Consider the following 16,249-nt stretch of genomic DNA (forward strand, 5'->3'; position numbering starts at 1 on the left):
ATCAACCCGAACGAACTAAACTAATTACCTCTTTTAATTATTAATCAACTTTTTTGGATGGCTCACCTCTGAACTACTAAGGTCTAAAATAGAGGAGTGTACCAATGCTTTTTGCGAGCACACTCCTGCAAATTTTTTTGTTTATGTTATTTTCGTATCGACTCAAAGTATTTTATCTTTCTTGGAAAAAATATATCGTAAAAACGTCACAGAATATTTATGACTATTTGTGTTTTTTTGTAAAAATTACTTAATAACATCACAACAGTACCGTTTTTATAAAATCATCTAGTGTACGAATACTTGCTGCACTGACTGTATATAAAAACTCGACTATTCACCCATTGGATATTCTGAAAAACTACAGTATGTTTTTCGCCGCTACGCACATGGAGTTGCAGAGAGTGCAAGCGAAAGGCAATTAGACGCTTGATAAGTGCGGGAGAGACAGACTATCGTTTGCCGCTTCCATCGTCGACGATCGGCTAGCATCGTTGACTCGCAAGCAGCACGATTTAATCCGAGGGTAGATATGGGTCTGTGTCATTTTGAAGGATATAAATTACGCGCATACATTCAGTTTTATAATAAATTAATATAAATTTTTTTAGGTTAGAAACCGCTACGAGACAACTTATATTTAAAAAAAAGGTTTATAGAAAATACTCAAACTGACTATGTTTTTGTAGTAAACAATAACCGAAACGATTATGTATGCACGTAATTTACGTCCTCTAAAATGACGTAGAACTGCATCCCTTCTCAGATTAAGGCGTACTACTTGCAAGTCAACGACATTAGTCGATCGTTGACATTGGAAGGGGTGTAACGTCTATCTGTCTCCCTCGCACTTATCAATCGCCTAATTGTCTTTCGCTTGCTCTTGCTAAAATTCCATGCGCATAGCAGCCAAAAAGGTTCTGTAGATACAGCACATCTAAGCGGTAAAGGAGCAGCAAGGGATTTAGGGACATTAATAAGGCGTTTGACCGCATCAAGTACAGTAGGCTACTTTAAAAAATGCAAAAATATTGCCATCTTAGACAAACGGTACATATCCAGGGCAAATGCAATGGAAAAACTGAACGACACATGCAAACGAGAAACAAATTACACCAAGACTGATAACCAAAATAGTAAAAAAAGTACCCCGACAACACTTCACACAACACACTCTCCATCGTTACTCTACGAACACACACACATGACAAAATTTACTAAAAGACTGCAACAAATTCAGACGAAATGGAAAGACAACTGGACTATTCCAATCCTCCTTTGCCTTACGGGACGAACAAGAATAATTTTTATTTCCATAGAAAAGACTTGTGACAATTCGGTTTTTCCGCCCTTGGGACAAAAGTGTTTACACCTAAACATTAATCATTCACAAAAAGCAAAGAAAAGTGACGAGGATTCCGATATCGTTTCAGCGTTAAGCCTTATCCTAACTCTCCGTGACCTATAGGTAATTCAAGCTGTAAGAGATCAAAAGGATACCCTCAAAGAACTGTCGAAGGTGGCTCGCAGGGGCTACATTTCCCACGGCCTAGGGGCGGTAAAGTGTTTCTACCCCAACCCCGAGGCAGCCGAAAAGTTTTTGGCGGAAGGCCTACCCAGTTTAGGAGAGTTGACCTTTGTGAGGTGGCAAAATCTGCTGCCTACAGAGATGGGGCCCATGCTCTACAAGGAGCTGGTTGAAATGTGCCAGAATTATAACTCGGAAACTAAGTTTGTGCTGTACATTTCATTGTGCGTCGTGTCGGAAACTCCTGCGTCAGGTGCCATCAAATGGGAGAGACAGCTCGTTTCTAGATGTGCCAAATTACGGTTAAGCAAGGATCTCAACTTTGTGGGTGAGTTTTAGCAAAAAAATGTTGTCCTACCTCTCGTAAATTTAGTCCTCATACCAATTTTTATGACACAGCAACGCTCTCGCCGTAAATTAATTTTAGTGCCAATTTATGGAAGTGCTGGTAACGATAACTGTTAAGGACGCGAACTATAATTGAAATCCCTTATTCCCCGCTTGATATAAACTTAATGGGTCTGGTAAACTGGTCGAATATCAATATTTTGACTCAAAGTTCGTCATGAAGAATCTTAACGGATTATTTTGTTTTTCCTAAGAAAAATATCCGCTTTTCTGGCATGACACAGGAGCAATTCCTATTCTAGTTGTGACTGCAACTTTCAGTATTAATAAACTCGAAATTCTAATGATCATAGTGGAAAATATTAATGGATTATCTTGTATGTCCAAGGGCAAAAGTAGTATTTTCCTGGATCGTTCAAGCTTCTATTAATCTTGTGCTTCAATACCTTGACTTGATTAGTAGAGATTTTGACAGAGCCCTTCGTTAATAGATAAAATTGCCTATTAAACAAGGGGCTTTTTGCAAAAAGTGGATTTTAAAACATATTTCCACCGAACTGTAATACTGAACCTCAACGTGCAATAAAAAAAAGTGCATAAGGAAAACAAAGTTGATGACGGTTGCCGGAAATCGAAACGCCGGACTTCATACATATATGGAATTGTCAAGGTGTATAAGAGGAAAAGTGGCATTGATGAAGAAATGTCGATTGTTTTGATTAAACAATCTGAAGAAAATAATATTTAAAATGGTGTTTCAGTTTCGATTTTTTTCGACTGTCACAGAAAATCATCGAAATTTTTCAAACTTTGAAGCGGCATATCTTCGAACTGCGGAACTTGTGCCTAACTTTTCTACGGGTACCGAGACCCTCACGATTGAACCCCCAGAAGCATATTTAAACCCTAAAGTGTTTTATTTAGTGGTACCACTCTCTAACCATATAAATCCAAAATGAATTTCAGGTCCCGAACGCGATGCGGAAACTCCGGAGACGCTCATCCTCACATGTCCGCCCATCCACCTGCCCACCCCAGAAACGAGAATGCGGGCCCGTTTGATTGCTTTCAACACCATACAAAGCCAGATGAAGCTCAGAGGAATATCGCTCAAAAGACAGTACCCGGAGTTGTATAAACAATTAGACTCGTACTGTGAAGACCTCAGTGTTAAATTCGAAGCTCAAACGATCTATCCTCGGAACGCAATTACGAACAAAAGTTTTATGTGCATAATTATGCTAGAGAGTGATCCAGAAACATTGAAACATGTGGAAAAGGCTGGTGTTAAGGTCCGGACTGTCGACTGTTTGTTATCTAGCGAAACGACCACAACATTGTAAGATTATTGTGATATTTTTATTCGATTTGCTTGAGTTCAAGTGATTTTTCTGCGTTTATGTTCCTATAAAGCCTATATGATGTGTTACGTATAGTACTACTTCTAGCTCGCAGAATCGCTATCGCGAAACGGGGTATATTATGTTGACAATTTAATATTACGTAAGTTGAATAATTTCTTATAACGCTGTTTATATTTATGATCATTGTTTGTACATAGTCCTATTTACGTATGATACACGATAAGTTTTGGAAATGTTGAAACCTTGTCCTCTGTGATTTTAATATAAATTAGATTATTACGAACCTAATAAGAATAAATGCGGATGGAGGGTGTCGTATTATGTTTTTTAAAGGAATTATTAGTTTAGAAATATGTTACCAACGCATTAAAAAATCTATAAAAGGGATGTAGCACAGCTTAGCGTATTGTGGGCATCCTGAGAACCTTTCTTTAACGGTGGGTTAAATCGAGAAAAAGTTGTTCTTCTATATCCTTTATAATAAAATGGTTAAATTTGAAAGTTTATAATTTATTGACTGTAACGTAGATATACCAACTATATTGTCATACATCTCGTCAAATGTAAGGGAAGAGGCGCGGCTTCTGGACCTTCTACATACCTACTCTATGCGCCGCAGACTTTCGAGAGATTATAGTTCAGCATTTTAGTTTTGCATAGTGAAATAAGTTCGCTTTAAGCAATGTGGCTGAATAGACTCTTTGATTTGAACGCAATTCACCTCATCTCTTCTCCGTATAAGTGCTGTTTCTGGGCCTGGCACCGCACCATGGGACCTACCTAGAGCGTCGACTGGCGAAAGCTCCGAGTCTCTCCCTATATTTGTCAACTAAGTTTTCTTACGTTTTTGCCTTCAAACGCTTCAAAAAGTTCCTGTGTATTATATACATGTATGGATTGATCGGCCAAAAAATTCGACTACATTGAAATTTTTAACAAAACCACTTCTGAAAAATGAATTTTTCATAAGCTGTTATAGATAAATTATATCTCCCAAGTGAAGCAATGCCTTAGAGAGACAGCAGTCTCGGGACTATCTCTTTAAAATCTCACAGGTGGTATATTCTTTCAAATGTATTGCTTTTTATGGGGGAAAAACGCATTGTCTATTAATTTTTCAGAAACTATTAGAGAAACTTGTCACAAGAGTTGCATCATCTGAATCATCTAGGGGCTCCCAATAAAAAATATAACTTCATATCTGGGCCGAAAAGCCGCTATTGATAAAAAAAGTTTCGAGCCTGCTACTGAATTGAAACCTGATATCTCTACAACATTGCCGTTTGAACTTTCGCTCTCTCTCCTACAATAACTGAGATAAGGCGTCATGTCCCAATGGAAGATTTTTCAAAAACACTCACTACATCAAAAACGAGTCAAGTTAGCGGGGAATCAATAGATCCATAAAATTTCACTTGAAAATCGGACCCTAGAGTAAATAATTGACCTTCAAAGTGGTCAACTTTTTCTAATTTAACCCCTCCCATATCGTATCATTTCTGAGATATTCATAAATCACCATTCATACTTATTTCAAAGACAGTGTGTATTTCTGACTCAGAAATTGCTTAACTTTGTGTGACATAACTTTTATATTCCAGTAATGAGGTTTTGAAGAACTTGTTAGTAAGTTGCTCTTAGATATTTTCTTCTAAATATTTTATTATTGATTTAAATCATGATTAGGTAAGATTATATTAATAAATAAAGAATCATATATGAAATACATACACATTTCAAACACTAAATAATGAAAAAATATAAGTATTATTACGCATAATAGGATAAAAACCAAAATTGTTACTCTTACTTGATTTTGCATAAGAATAGGTTAATAAGCTAAATTTGAAATGATCTTAATAAATTTGCCTGTTATTAATTAATTGTATTGAAAAAAATTATGAAATAAAGAGAAAAATATTTTACAATGTAGTTTTTGAAAAATCTCGATGTGTTTCGTTTAACATACGGTGAAGGATGCAATATCGGTCAAACAATATAAAATTTTCAATAGAAAAATGAATTTTAAGATTTTGAATGTAATGTCTGATCGAGTCATGAGAACAGGGATTTGCTGAGAAAATATTGCAGATGATATGAAACTTTTCTCTAATTTGATCCTTATTGCATCTTTCGTTATCCCCGAAGTACCAATGACGAGTATGGAAACTTTCACCTCCGTGAGTATGTAGAAATATGTAGGATGGTCCAGCTGCCATCATTTAACAATGGTGCGAAACGGTTAATTTCCAGACCTCTAGAGCTTGAAGCTTGATTAAATGAGACAAAAAATGTAAAATATAATGACAATCGAGGTTTAAAAAACAATGTCGTCCAGCTTTATTCGGTTTATGAAAAATTATAAATACAATTTCTTTTAAGCTAACTTGTATATTATATGTTAATAACTGGATAAAAACTTGAAATTATCTGCACATGTGTGAAAATTAGGGAACGACACGTTGAAACGGCAATTAAAAAATATTATTCTATTAATATTTTTTATTGCTTTAGTTGGTGGCAGCGAATATACAAAAAAAAATTTGAAATTTAAAAAATCCCGCTCATAGTTTCAACTAATTTAGCACCATCTATCCTTCATTAGGAGTACTTCATTATTATCAATCAGTTTTTCACTTATGGACAGATTTCTCTGAAGAGGGTTCAACTTTCTCGTTTGATCCCATAGGGAGCAGCAGCGTCAAATGTCCATATAGATGTCGCTGTTAAACAATTCAAGAAAAATAAAAAAATAAGCATTTTGCCTGCCGTATAACAAGGTCAACAACTTTGGTTTTCCAAAAATCCAAAATTTCGGTTTTATATCGGTGATTTAAACTCGTACGTGATGTGATTGTGCCCCCATGATGATTCAGCTGGCAAGAAAATAGCGGGTAGGTCTCAAACTGTGCTGGTGAACGCGAGAGTGTCACGAAACCTTTTTGTTTGATAACGATTTTCTTCGTTAAAAGAATGGATAAAACTGTTCTTTTGACGAAAAATGTCCCGACTTATCAGTGTTTGTACGCAGGAGTGGCGGTTTTATTAGAAACACGATTCGATTATGGTAAAAATTCGAAAAGAAATTGTTTTATTTCGCCTGTCAATTTTGATTGTTTACGAGTTGTGGGCTACATCCTACCTCCAAAATAGCGCGGAATTCAAATGCCAAGAGGTCACAGAGGGTGGTTAAAATATATTTCCAGGTTCTCCGAATTCATCTTGTTCCTCCTAAGTATCACTTCCTATAAAAATTTACTTTCTCTTTTTTATACATATTTCTAGCTCCCCTACCTAAAGTCCACTCAGAAACAGTCCTAATTCTTCATTATCCCGTGTTTGATTTTTGTTAACCTTTGATCAATGGGTCAGAGAGAAAATTATCCAATAATCATAAATTGTTACACTCAAGGTTAGACTTGTTCGCTAACATTAACATGAAGTCCCCCGAGATCCTGGAATATCTCTGCATGTGCAGTCACAAAAGCAGCTAAGTTGGACTTATAAATTGGCATGGCACAACACAAGCACAACGTAAGAAACTTTAAACATGCAGAGTATGTGGGCAAATTTATGGGTGCAGAAGCTTATCATACTATAAAGCAAGACATGACGAAGCTTCATTTGTTATGTATAATGCTACACTATGCATTTTGTATTAAGTCAATCAAAACTCACAATTTTTGAGGGTAAAGTTAAAATCTACATTAACAATCACTATTTATGCAATAGGAAAAAACCATATAGGTAAATTGTTCAATCTGCAAACAATGAGAGAATGTCATTTCAAAATACTAAACAAAGAATGTTAAATAAGTAATCACAAAACATGCTGGAACTAAGCAAGATAATTGTATAAAAAGATTGACAAGCATTGTGCTATGTTATATCATTGTATAAATCTGGCTTGATCTGAAGTTGCTACAAATTATAAGTGTGGGTTGTTGAGGTTTTGAGTAATATAAGTAGGTTTATTTTAATATTGAGGACCTAAAGTATTAACCTGATGAATTGATTCTAGTAAATTGGGTTTATCTCTTTTTATGAAAATTTTATATTCAATTAGGGAGCCATATAGGCTTACAATACTAACATTGAGAATAGTAATATGTATATAAAGGATGGATGTATGCATTTAAAAGAGGTGCTCATTAAAAAAATGGCAGCAGACAGTAAACTACAGGGATATCATGTTAATTAAACTATTTGCTATTTGCCATCAAACATTTGATTGACCACCAGTAAGATCTGAATTTATCCAAAACAGGCTGCCGGTCTTTTAGTGTCTGTTTGAAGTTCCTTTAAAGATCGCCCTTCAGATATGTATGTCTTTATAGATGATACTCTAATAAGGTTTTTGCAGTCTTCAGTTATTTCTACAAAAAACTAAAATTTTCGAATAAAGTAGTACCATAAAATTATCGAATTAATTTTTTTTTCTAAAAGTATCGTTAAGGCAACTATTTGGGAGCTATTCAACCAATGGCGCATTCAATGATCAGTTACAGGCATTCGGGTCTGAGATATCATCAACTTTTTATTTTTTCATGGTTTTTCCTATAGTGTATATTACAGAAATGTAGAAGAAATATTTAAGTTTTGTGTCAAGAAAAACAAAGTTTATTTTTTTTTACTTAGCCATGACCTTCGCGGGCGTTGCGGTTCTAAACAATTGCTATCGTTGCAATAATTATCAACCTAAAATAATTAACTATAAAATTAATTAATTAATCAAGTGATGAAACAATACGCGAAACAAAGAAAGATAGCCTAATAGTTACTGTAAAATTGAAATGAACTTAATCTAGGTTTTCAAAATCTGGTCCATTTGGACTTTGGTCAATATTCAAAAACTATTCATTAAAATATTCTTAATTTATAAAAAAATATCCCGGACTCTTATTTCTAACTGTTTTACGATAATGGAGGCCAAACTCTTACATCGCATTTTTTACATGCCCCCAAAGACAAAAATAAAGGAATGTAATGTGTGGGCATAAGGGTGGCCATTTTGCTGGGGTAGTTGTTTCCTATCGCCTTCTTATTAATACATGCATTGTCTAATAAGTTTTGAATTTGTATCAATTAAGAACTACTGATTCTGTCTTTCCAAGGCGTCCAAATATCTTTGCTGCTTAACGTACAATAATTGCAAATTAATGGTCCTATAAGTCAATTATCGAAAAACAACTTATACCATTTAACTTGCGGTCTGTGATTAACTTACTGTAGATGCCACACCGCACGTTAAACCCAAATCTTTCTTGTAGCCCACGTTAGACCAGTTGATGTGGCGATTTTCAGTAGCTCAAAAATTACTATTATGCTCAGTCAACACTTCGTAGTTGAAGAAATGCGATTTACCTATTCAAATAACATTTTTCTTGAAATTGCGTATTTCTTTACATTGGTTTACAAAATAATTTGGAAATTCGAGCTACATTTGATAGTCGGATTCCCTCGATTCTCAATAATAGTTGGCTTATGTGGGCAATATTTATTTTCTTTGAAGACTCTTTGAATTGCCGTCCTTTATTCTATTATTACGGACCTAGTTTGATAATACTTGGACATGAAATTTAAGAGATTTTGGAGTTTTTTGGGTACTTTGTGAGACTTATTATTAAACGTATGAATTGAAAAATGAAAAGATATTAATTCTAGGAGACATTACGGTAATGCAAAATACACAAAAATTTAAAATAACTTAATTGCCTCTATAAATGTAAGTGTAGTTGAAATGAAAACTATAAATTTTTTATTATTTTCAGGCCATTAGCCATTCCAATCGAATTCAGAAGCCAGTGGTTTCAGAAAATCTCACAATGTGAATGGTTGAAAGTCCACCGTGCCATATTCATTCAAACCATGTCAGAAGCGATGGATTGTTACAATCCAACGCCACCAGTTCCAGATACTGGAGGAACCAGCAGTGCTAGTTCTACTTTAAGTTCCCCTTGTTCGAATAATATTGTTAAAACTGATCTGAAGTCACAAGAACTGGATCTTACGGATTGCCTACTCAACGGTGACATTAATAGTTACTTACCTAATAATAATGTGTGTGATGAAAACATTGCAATGGACACTGATATGTCTAAAGATGATTCGTGTGATAGTGCCGAGTGTGCAAGTGGCGAGAGAACTCAAAATTATTCAGTAGTGGAAGGCGATGTTACTTCTGTCAGTCAGTCAGGTACTTATAATCTATTTTTTATGATTTACAGCGCAATGTGCCATGGAAATTTGTCATATTCCCTTATAACTTTGACAGATCACGTCAATCGAAACACGCGATTGCTATGAATATACAGGGAAATTTTCATGGCATGTGGCTTTACAAAAGAAACAACGAAATGGCTTGTAGTTACTTTATATTACATCATAATTAAATTATTTGTAGAAGACACAAACAGTTTAAATGAAGCAAGCAGTGCAACAGAATCTAGCCAAGAGCCTCAAACCTTGGAGAGTATTGAAACTCCTCTCGAAACTGAAGAAGAGTTTGATGTCACACCACAGACCAGTGAGAGCTATGTGCCTGAAGAGCAGAATAATGGAAACTTGAAGAAACCCAGAAAGAAGAGGATTTCGAGCGGTCCGGGACGGGGCAGGGCTCCGAAACAGTCGGTGACCATGTACCACAGTCAAATTAGTGGCGACAAAAATGCCATTAAGATCCGGATCAAAAAAAGCAGTTTAAGCCCCACTCGGCCCCTTCCTCCAAACAAAAAGAAATCGGGACGCAGGAAAAAGCATAAAGTATATTCGGACACTGACAATTCTGATTATGAGAAAAAACCGAAACGCAGTCGGCCCAGTGCCACAACTGACAATGACGTGAGTAGTACCCAAAGTGGCGAGCCTCCTGAGCAGAGTGTTTGGGGCGACGCTTTGAGACTGCCTGCGGAAATTTTGGAGAAAATTTTCGAGGAGACTTGTGCTCAGGATGGGGCACTGCCAACTCTCGTTAGGTAGTTATTTCCAGAACTCTATTTCGAATTGAAACTGACTGTAAGGAGTTGTTTATTTAGGTTATGTAAAGTATGTAAATTCTGGAAGGACATATCGCTAAGACCCCCGTTGTGGAAGAAGGCTGATTTGAATTATGTTAAAGAGAAGAACAGGACTGATCTCCGACTGCACTGGTTGATTCTCAATAGGCTGACAGACTGTGAAGATATTGTGATGGGTAAGTTTGAGTTTTAACGAACGTATAATCTGCAAGAGAGCACTTGTCTTATTTTCAAGTTCTTGAAGGAAATTAACTTCATTAACTTAATTAACGAAACGAACGTTATTATAGGTGAATGGAAAATTAGAGACATTCAGGCCGCCATTGAGGCTATATGTGAGCATTGTCCTAAGCTCAGAGGGTTAAATTTGAGTGGTTGGAAAGGACTCAATGCTGATAACCTAAAATACCTGACCAATGAATGCAAAAAGTTGGAGAGGCTTGATTTATCATCGATAAATGTGAGTTATGTGTAGTGTCCCGTCATTCTTAAGTGGCTTTCACAATGACATGTAATTTATAAAGGATTGATTTGCCTGTGTTGTAAAAATTGGTTTGATTTTCAGTCCACGTCAGCAATAAATGCCCAACCTTTGGTGGCGTTAAGCCAAGCCATGAATAGCCGATTAACCCACCTAGTTTTGGCTCACAACAAAATAGCTGGTTTTATGCAAATAATATCAGCTCTAGCGGTAAGTCTACCATGCATACTGCGATCAGTTTGGGAAAGGAATATTTATTACAGGCACACTGTCCTAACTTGCAGTTATTGGATATCTCGAATGTGAAAACCTTTGCCCATAACACGGCCCTACTTCATGTGGAGAAGCTGCAAATTGGGTGCCCTAAAATAAAAGTTTTGCGTATCACGAATAGTCAGGTTTGGTTAGCACCAGTTACACTGACAGAACAGGTAATTTCACCGGTTTAAAATACTACATAAATATAATCGAATCATATTTTACTATCAGATAAATCGGTAGGAAGGAGGATAAAATGCAAGTGGATAAAAAAGTCTAATAAGTTTCGTGTTATCGTTGTCATGAATATTTCTAATTTGTGACCCATTTCTTTTGGTCACTTTCGATTATTTTCTTTGTAACCGTCAATATGAATCAAATCCTGAGAATAGTTGAGAACTGCTTTCAGTTCTATTCATGAAACCAGCACATAGGCAGATTTGGTGTCTTATATTTTTTGCGTTTCATGCTATTTTATTTGGTATTATTCTACCTGTTCAAAAAATCATGCGAGCTTAAGACAAACAGGTTTATAATGTAGGTAATAATATAGTTATCAGAAATAAATTTCTCAGTAGGCGCTTTAATAGTGATATTTTAAATAGGTTGCATCGCCAGGATTTCCAAACCTAGAGGAATTGTCTTTGGCGGGTTTGGAGGAGGACCAAACCACCACCTCTAGGTAGGAATTAATTTCCTAATTGTAACAAGTCTATTCATTTCCTTGATTTTTACAGGTCTATGGATAACGAGGGTATCGAGCGGCTTCTGAAAACAAGTACAAAATTGCGCCTTTTGGACGTCCGAGGTTGCAGCAAATTGACGGATTCTGGTTTAGTCAGAGTTCCAGCCTGGGATTTGGAACACCTGTTTTTAAGTGGTTCGTAATTGTATTTTGTTAAATTTTGAAGCAATTTGCTTTAGCCAGATAAATATAACTATGTATTAAATTAATATTCTAGCCTGCTATATCACGAGATTGCAAAATTCAGGATTGGAATTGATAATTCAGAAATGGAGCCATAGCCTTTTGGAAGTGGATTTGGCATGGTCTACTGCAACTTCTTCATTGGACGCTGCAGTCATGGCGTTGGCCGAAAAGGAACAAGAATCTAAACTAAGGTACGCATTTCTTGCAAGAGTAATTATGTGTTTGGATGCGGTAATCACACGGAAAATATTAAAAAACATTTAATTAAGAAACTAAAACACTTTGCAAATGGTTATTGCACTTCTTTCTATATTTCCATTTGCTTGACTGATTATGTAGCATATTAGCTTTGAGTTTGCTATCAAACAAACATTTTCCTTGTTCTAGGATACTCAATCTGTGCGGCTCATCAGTATCTTTGGAACCAATTAAGGCAGTTCTCTCCAAGTGCCCATGTCTGCATTCGATTAACTTGCAGTCGTGCAGGGCATTACCGAGGGGTATTAAACGGTTATACACGGGGACAGCAGTGGACGAGTTGCGGAAAAGTCTAAGTGACAGGAAGACTGAAGGGAGTGACGGCGAGGAGGGTAAAACTGCTACTACGTCACCAAAGCGAGATTGAAGGTGTTGTTGGTAGGTTTTTAAAGCAATTTCAAGGGTTAAGATTATGGTAATGTGAAGCTGCAGGAGGGGCTAAAAATTCCCGCACGGCAGCAAAAATATTTCTTTTATAGCAAGTTTTATTGAATCACTTATTATTTGAAATTGTGCTCTTATTTATGCGTCGATTATAAGTACTAAGGCATTTTGCTCACAGACGAATAAAGATGATAAACGGAACCAGTGATCTTTGAAAATGTGGTATTAAAGGAATTTGAAGAATGAAAGGCTCAGGATATGTGCTCTAGGAAATGTCAAAGAAATAAAAAAATTCACAGTTTACAGTCAAGTACAATTTTCTTGTATCAAGTAAAACCAGCTAGCCCCTTCTAGGTCAGTTTAGGGCCAATGTATTAATATGCTGTCGACTTTAACTTCTAGCCAATATCTACAGAAATGTCGAAATAGACCTCAAGTATCGGTCAGATTCTTCGCTTCTATGGAATTGGTTAGATGTTGTAGTTAACAGGATGTAAATGATGTAGCTTTGGGCGTTGAAATCGATTTTCTTGTACACATTTTAATGGCACCAGTTTTTTATACAATGCGTTGTGTATTATAAGATTTTTTTCAGGGTGTAAATATTTGTAAACTATTTTCAGAGTTTATCGAAAGAAAATTTGGTTTATATTTATTAGTTCGCTTTAGTATCGCACATGTTTCCTTTTTCTCGTGCAATGAGAAATTTGACGTTATTGCTAAATATAATTACGTCTGATTTGATATGTTTGCAAATAGGGCGAATTGTAAAATAAGCCTCATGACATTTTACAAAACGACGAATTTACAATAATTTCTATATAAGTTGTGCGAAGTTTTACAATTGTACGAGAGCTAGCTCCCATTATGATGTTAGATGTTTTCGTGGCTTGAAACCTCTTAAATCAAACTCGAACTGCAATTTTAAATGTCAGTAATGTTTTATGGGGGTTTTGTTTGTTTACCCAGAAAGCCTGATACACACTGCGAAACGTTACGGGTAATGACGTGTGAAATGACCATAATGTTTTCATCCATACTCATCATTCAAAAATCGTACTGATTACGTGTAAGAAAAGAGCACATTTTTCCCGTTTGAATTTAAGTCACATCTACCAGCCATTTGAGATTCTACTTTATGTCATGATTATGTTTTGAAATGGGAAATTTGCATACTTCCAATAACAGTCTCATGAACGGTAGGTAGCGTCCACAAGTAATTGACAAACTTTTCATTTGTTAAAATTGGAATTATGAATTATTTTATAGAAGTTAAAAACAAAATTTCGTTTTTCTCAAAAATTACCGAGATCAATAGCTGTAATTGACGGAAAATGTTGTAGCTAACTGGTCTATTAATTGTTGATCAATAACCTCAATTTTTACTCGTTAAACTCGTTAACCGATTATTAACTTGCAGCGACAATAGCTTTTTCTGCCGACTGACTATTAACATGTTTCTTTGGGGGTATTAAAAAACGAAAGGAGCACCATATTGGAAAGATTTTAACTGAACTCACGTGGTCTTTAGGTTGTTACCAATTTTACAGATTGCTCCTAGTTGTATTTTTCCAGGAATCGATCGATGTCTTGCCCCGTCGGCTTCAGTGGGACATTCTGTATGTGTCACTATATAACTTAAATTTGAAGCTGGGCTCAATATTTAAATTCAGAATTAGGTCTTTGCACGATAAAAGGGAAACATAATTTAATCCCCAATCCCTGCTTGAATGTTTTTTTTTCTCTTTCACTTGTATATTGAATTTGTATCAAAAATGGATATCTTAATAAGGAAAAATTATTTTAAAAAAATCGTTCTGGTAAGATATTTGCTCCCTTAAATTAAGGTGGTACTAATCTGAAAATTTAATAGTTTTGTGCATACAAATGAGAAACGAATATAAACTGTACATAATTAGATTGTTAATGTTATATTTAGGAAATGATTAGAGAAATGTATTTGTTTATTATTGTCATTGTGGCTCAGAGCTTATGAGGGTATTTTAAGTTTGTTATTAGGTACTCGTTACTCGAAAGTTTAAAAAAAACACAGTCCTTTTCATCAGGAGTTAATATTAATTATTTTATTTTCAGTTGTAACAAAAGGACTTAAAGTATCCTCAGGAATACACACTTGTTTTTTTATGTTGTATAGATATAAGGGAATCGTTGTTTGGTTTTATAAATTCATATTTGTGCACTTAAGAAGAATATATCTGTACTAATATTATTGTATATTTATATATAAATATATGATTAGATTTATGGATGCTTATTCTCCCTCTCGAAGCTCTAAAGACACATTTTTTAGACACCTTTTGCAGAAGAAGTCATAAGTTACGAGTTACAACAATAAAAGGTGTATCGCAATGAATATATTGACCTTCTGAAGTCTGCTGCACCAAAAGTGGTAAAGTAGTTTAAACAAATTCAATGCGTTGCACTTTTGGTGCGGATCATTATTGCCATTTTTGATCGGTGAGGCCATAAATGTCTTGTGCAGTCGATGGTGTATTCTTGAAGATTCAATTGTGCGATAGCAGTTTTGCTCGTAGATAATAATAAATTACAGTGAGTTGTACGGCAAAAAGGCGAAAGAAGAGAATCAGGTAAGTTTAATTCTATAGGAGCGATATTTAATAAGCTCACATTTTGTTCCTTATTTTTAAATCTCACCCTCGAAGAGGGAAATGAAAGAGGGAAGAAAATTGGGTCACGCCGGCTTGCACTTGCTAAAAGTGGACGCTCCGTGAAAAGTTTGTCGAGAGTAGCACTTGAAACACGACACCTCTAAACAAATTACCCCCTGCCTGGTCGGAACTGTTGGCGTAATTTTCTGTTTATTATGCCCTAGAGACCCTACAACATTTGAATAATGGTTTCTTTTATTGGCCTTAAAGTTGAAAACCTTCAAGTAATTCTTTGGCTAAGCTGCAATTTTTAGTTTTAGTTCTAATGCGGGTCTCAAGTTGCTGTAGAAACGTACGACAGGCTTTTCCATAAATCTATGTAAAGATATATTTATACATTATATCATCTAATCTATGTATACATACATATGTGTATAATAAAAAAACACTTCGTTTTGTTGACTTTCCCTGCAATGTAAACGCGGATTACGAGGGCAATTTAACCCTTAGCTGTATCAAAACTTCAACGTCTCGTTCCCAAAATCATTAAAGCAGCACTGTTTTCGGTTTTATGAATATCCTTGGAATGGCTGGAAGCCCGGAATGCCTTGTGGAACCTGTTATTTACTAATGAAAGCCTGCCAGGGTCCTTGCCTTAATAAATTGAATTTATTTTACCAGCACAAGCATTCATTTTGGTACTCTATATTTTTACTTTCGTAGATTAATCGAGGGTTTAGCCATTAGTGAATTAAATTAATTGGTCGTTATTCACAAGTGTAGTAAATCAATGAGATAATTTTTTGTTGCCGCAAAAATTGCATTTTCAGGGACACCCTGTACTATTTCTCTGCCTTAAGGAAAGGCGTATCCATTTCTTCACTTCACCGGCAACAACGGTGGTAGCACTGAATAATAATATATAATTCTGATAGGTAATGGAATTTATGAGATCGATAGAAAGCGCTATGAAATATTTACCGAAATACACGCGAAGCAAAACCGACCTACAATCTATTATAATTTGGGTAATTATCCGGGATCGGTTCCA

The 16,249-nt window shown here is 35.5% G+C and overlaps 2 protein-coding genes across 4 annotated transcripts in view; both read left to right on the forward strand.

Annotated features, from left to right (window-relative positions):
• The window catches only part of LOC136350995 (serine-rich adhesin for platelets), a 73,563-nt gene extending 69,822 nt beyond the window's left edge, over nt 1-3,741 (forward strand). For both annotated transcript variants that reach the window (XM_066303202.1, XM_066303203.1), the window contains 2 exons: nt 1,469-1,856; nt 2,843-3,741. In XM_066303202.1, coding sequence (XP_066159299.1) covers nt 1,469-1,856; nt 2,843-3,219 — 765 coding nt within the window. In that variant the 3' untranslated portion in view covers nt 3,220-3,741. The remainder of the gene's footprint in view (nt 1-1,468; nt 1,857-2,842) is intronic.
• Nucleotides 3,742-5,977: 2,236 nt separating this feature from the next.
• Fbl6 (F-box and leucine-rich repeat protein 6) lies at nt 5,978-14,833 on the forward strand. Of its 2 annotated transcripts, XM_066303133.1 has the most exons (12): nt 5,978-6,134; nt 9,012-9,436; nt 9,644-10,214; nt 10,275-10,432; nt 10,547-10,716; nt 10,822-10,947; nt 11,001-11,168; nt 11,601-11,677; nt 11,733-11,875; nt 11,958-12,117; nt 12,314-12,562; nt 14,144-14,833. In XM_066303133.1, the coding sequence occupies exons 2-11, from the start codon at nt 9,109-9,111 to the stop codon at nt 12,549-12,551; spliced, it is 2,139 nt and encodes a 712-aa protein (XP_066159230.1). In that variant the 5' UTR covers nt 5,978-6,134; nt 9,012-9,108; the 3' UTR covers nt 12,552-12,562; nt 14,144-14,833. The 2 variants fall into 2 exon arrangements, with proteins under 2 accessions (XP_066159230.1, XP_066159229.1); XM_066303132.1 differs by having other exon boundaries at nt 12,314-14,833.
• The last annotated feature ends 1,416 nt before the right edge of the window (nt 14,834-16,249 follow it).

Source organism: Euwallacea fornicatus, chromosome 4 (assembly GCF_040115645.1).
Source record: "Euwallacea fornicatus isolate EFF26 chromosome 4, ASM4011564v1, whole genome shotgun sequence".
Taxonomy (NCBI): domain Eukaryota; kingdom Metazoa; phylum Arthropoda; class Insecta; order Coleoptera; family Curculionidae; genus Euwallacea; species Euwallacea fornicatus.

Excerpts from the sequence above, each read along its gene's own strand:
- Fbl6 (XM_066303132.1), top strand. The coding sequence starts at position 9,109 with ATGTCAGAAGCGATGGATTGTTACAATCCAACGCCACCAGTTCCAGAT. Across the intron at positions 9,437-9,643 it reads TACTTCTGTCAGTCAGTCAG|AAGACACAAACAGTTTAAAT; the intron begins GTACTTATAATC and ends AATTATTTGTAG. Across the intron at positions 10,717-10,821 it reads TTGATTTATCATCGATAAAT|TCCACGTCAGCAATAAATGC; the intron begins GTGAGTTATGTG and ends TTTGATTTTCAG.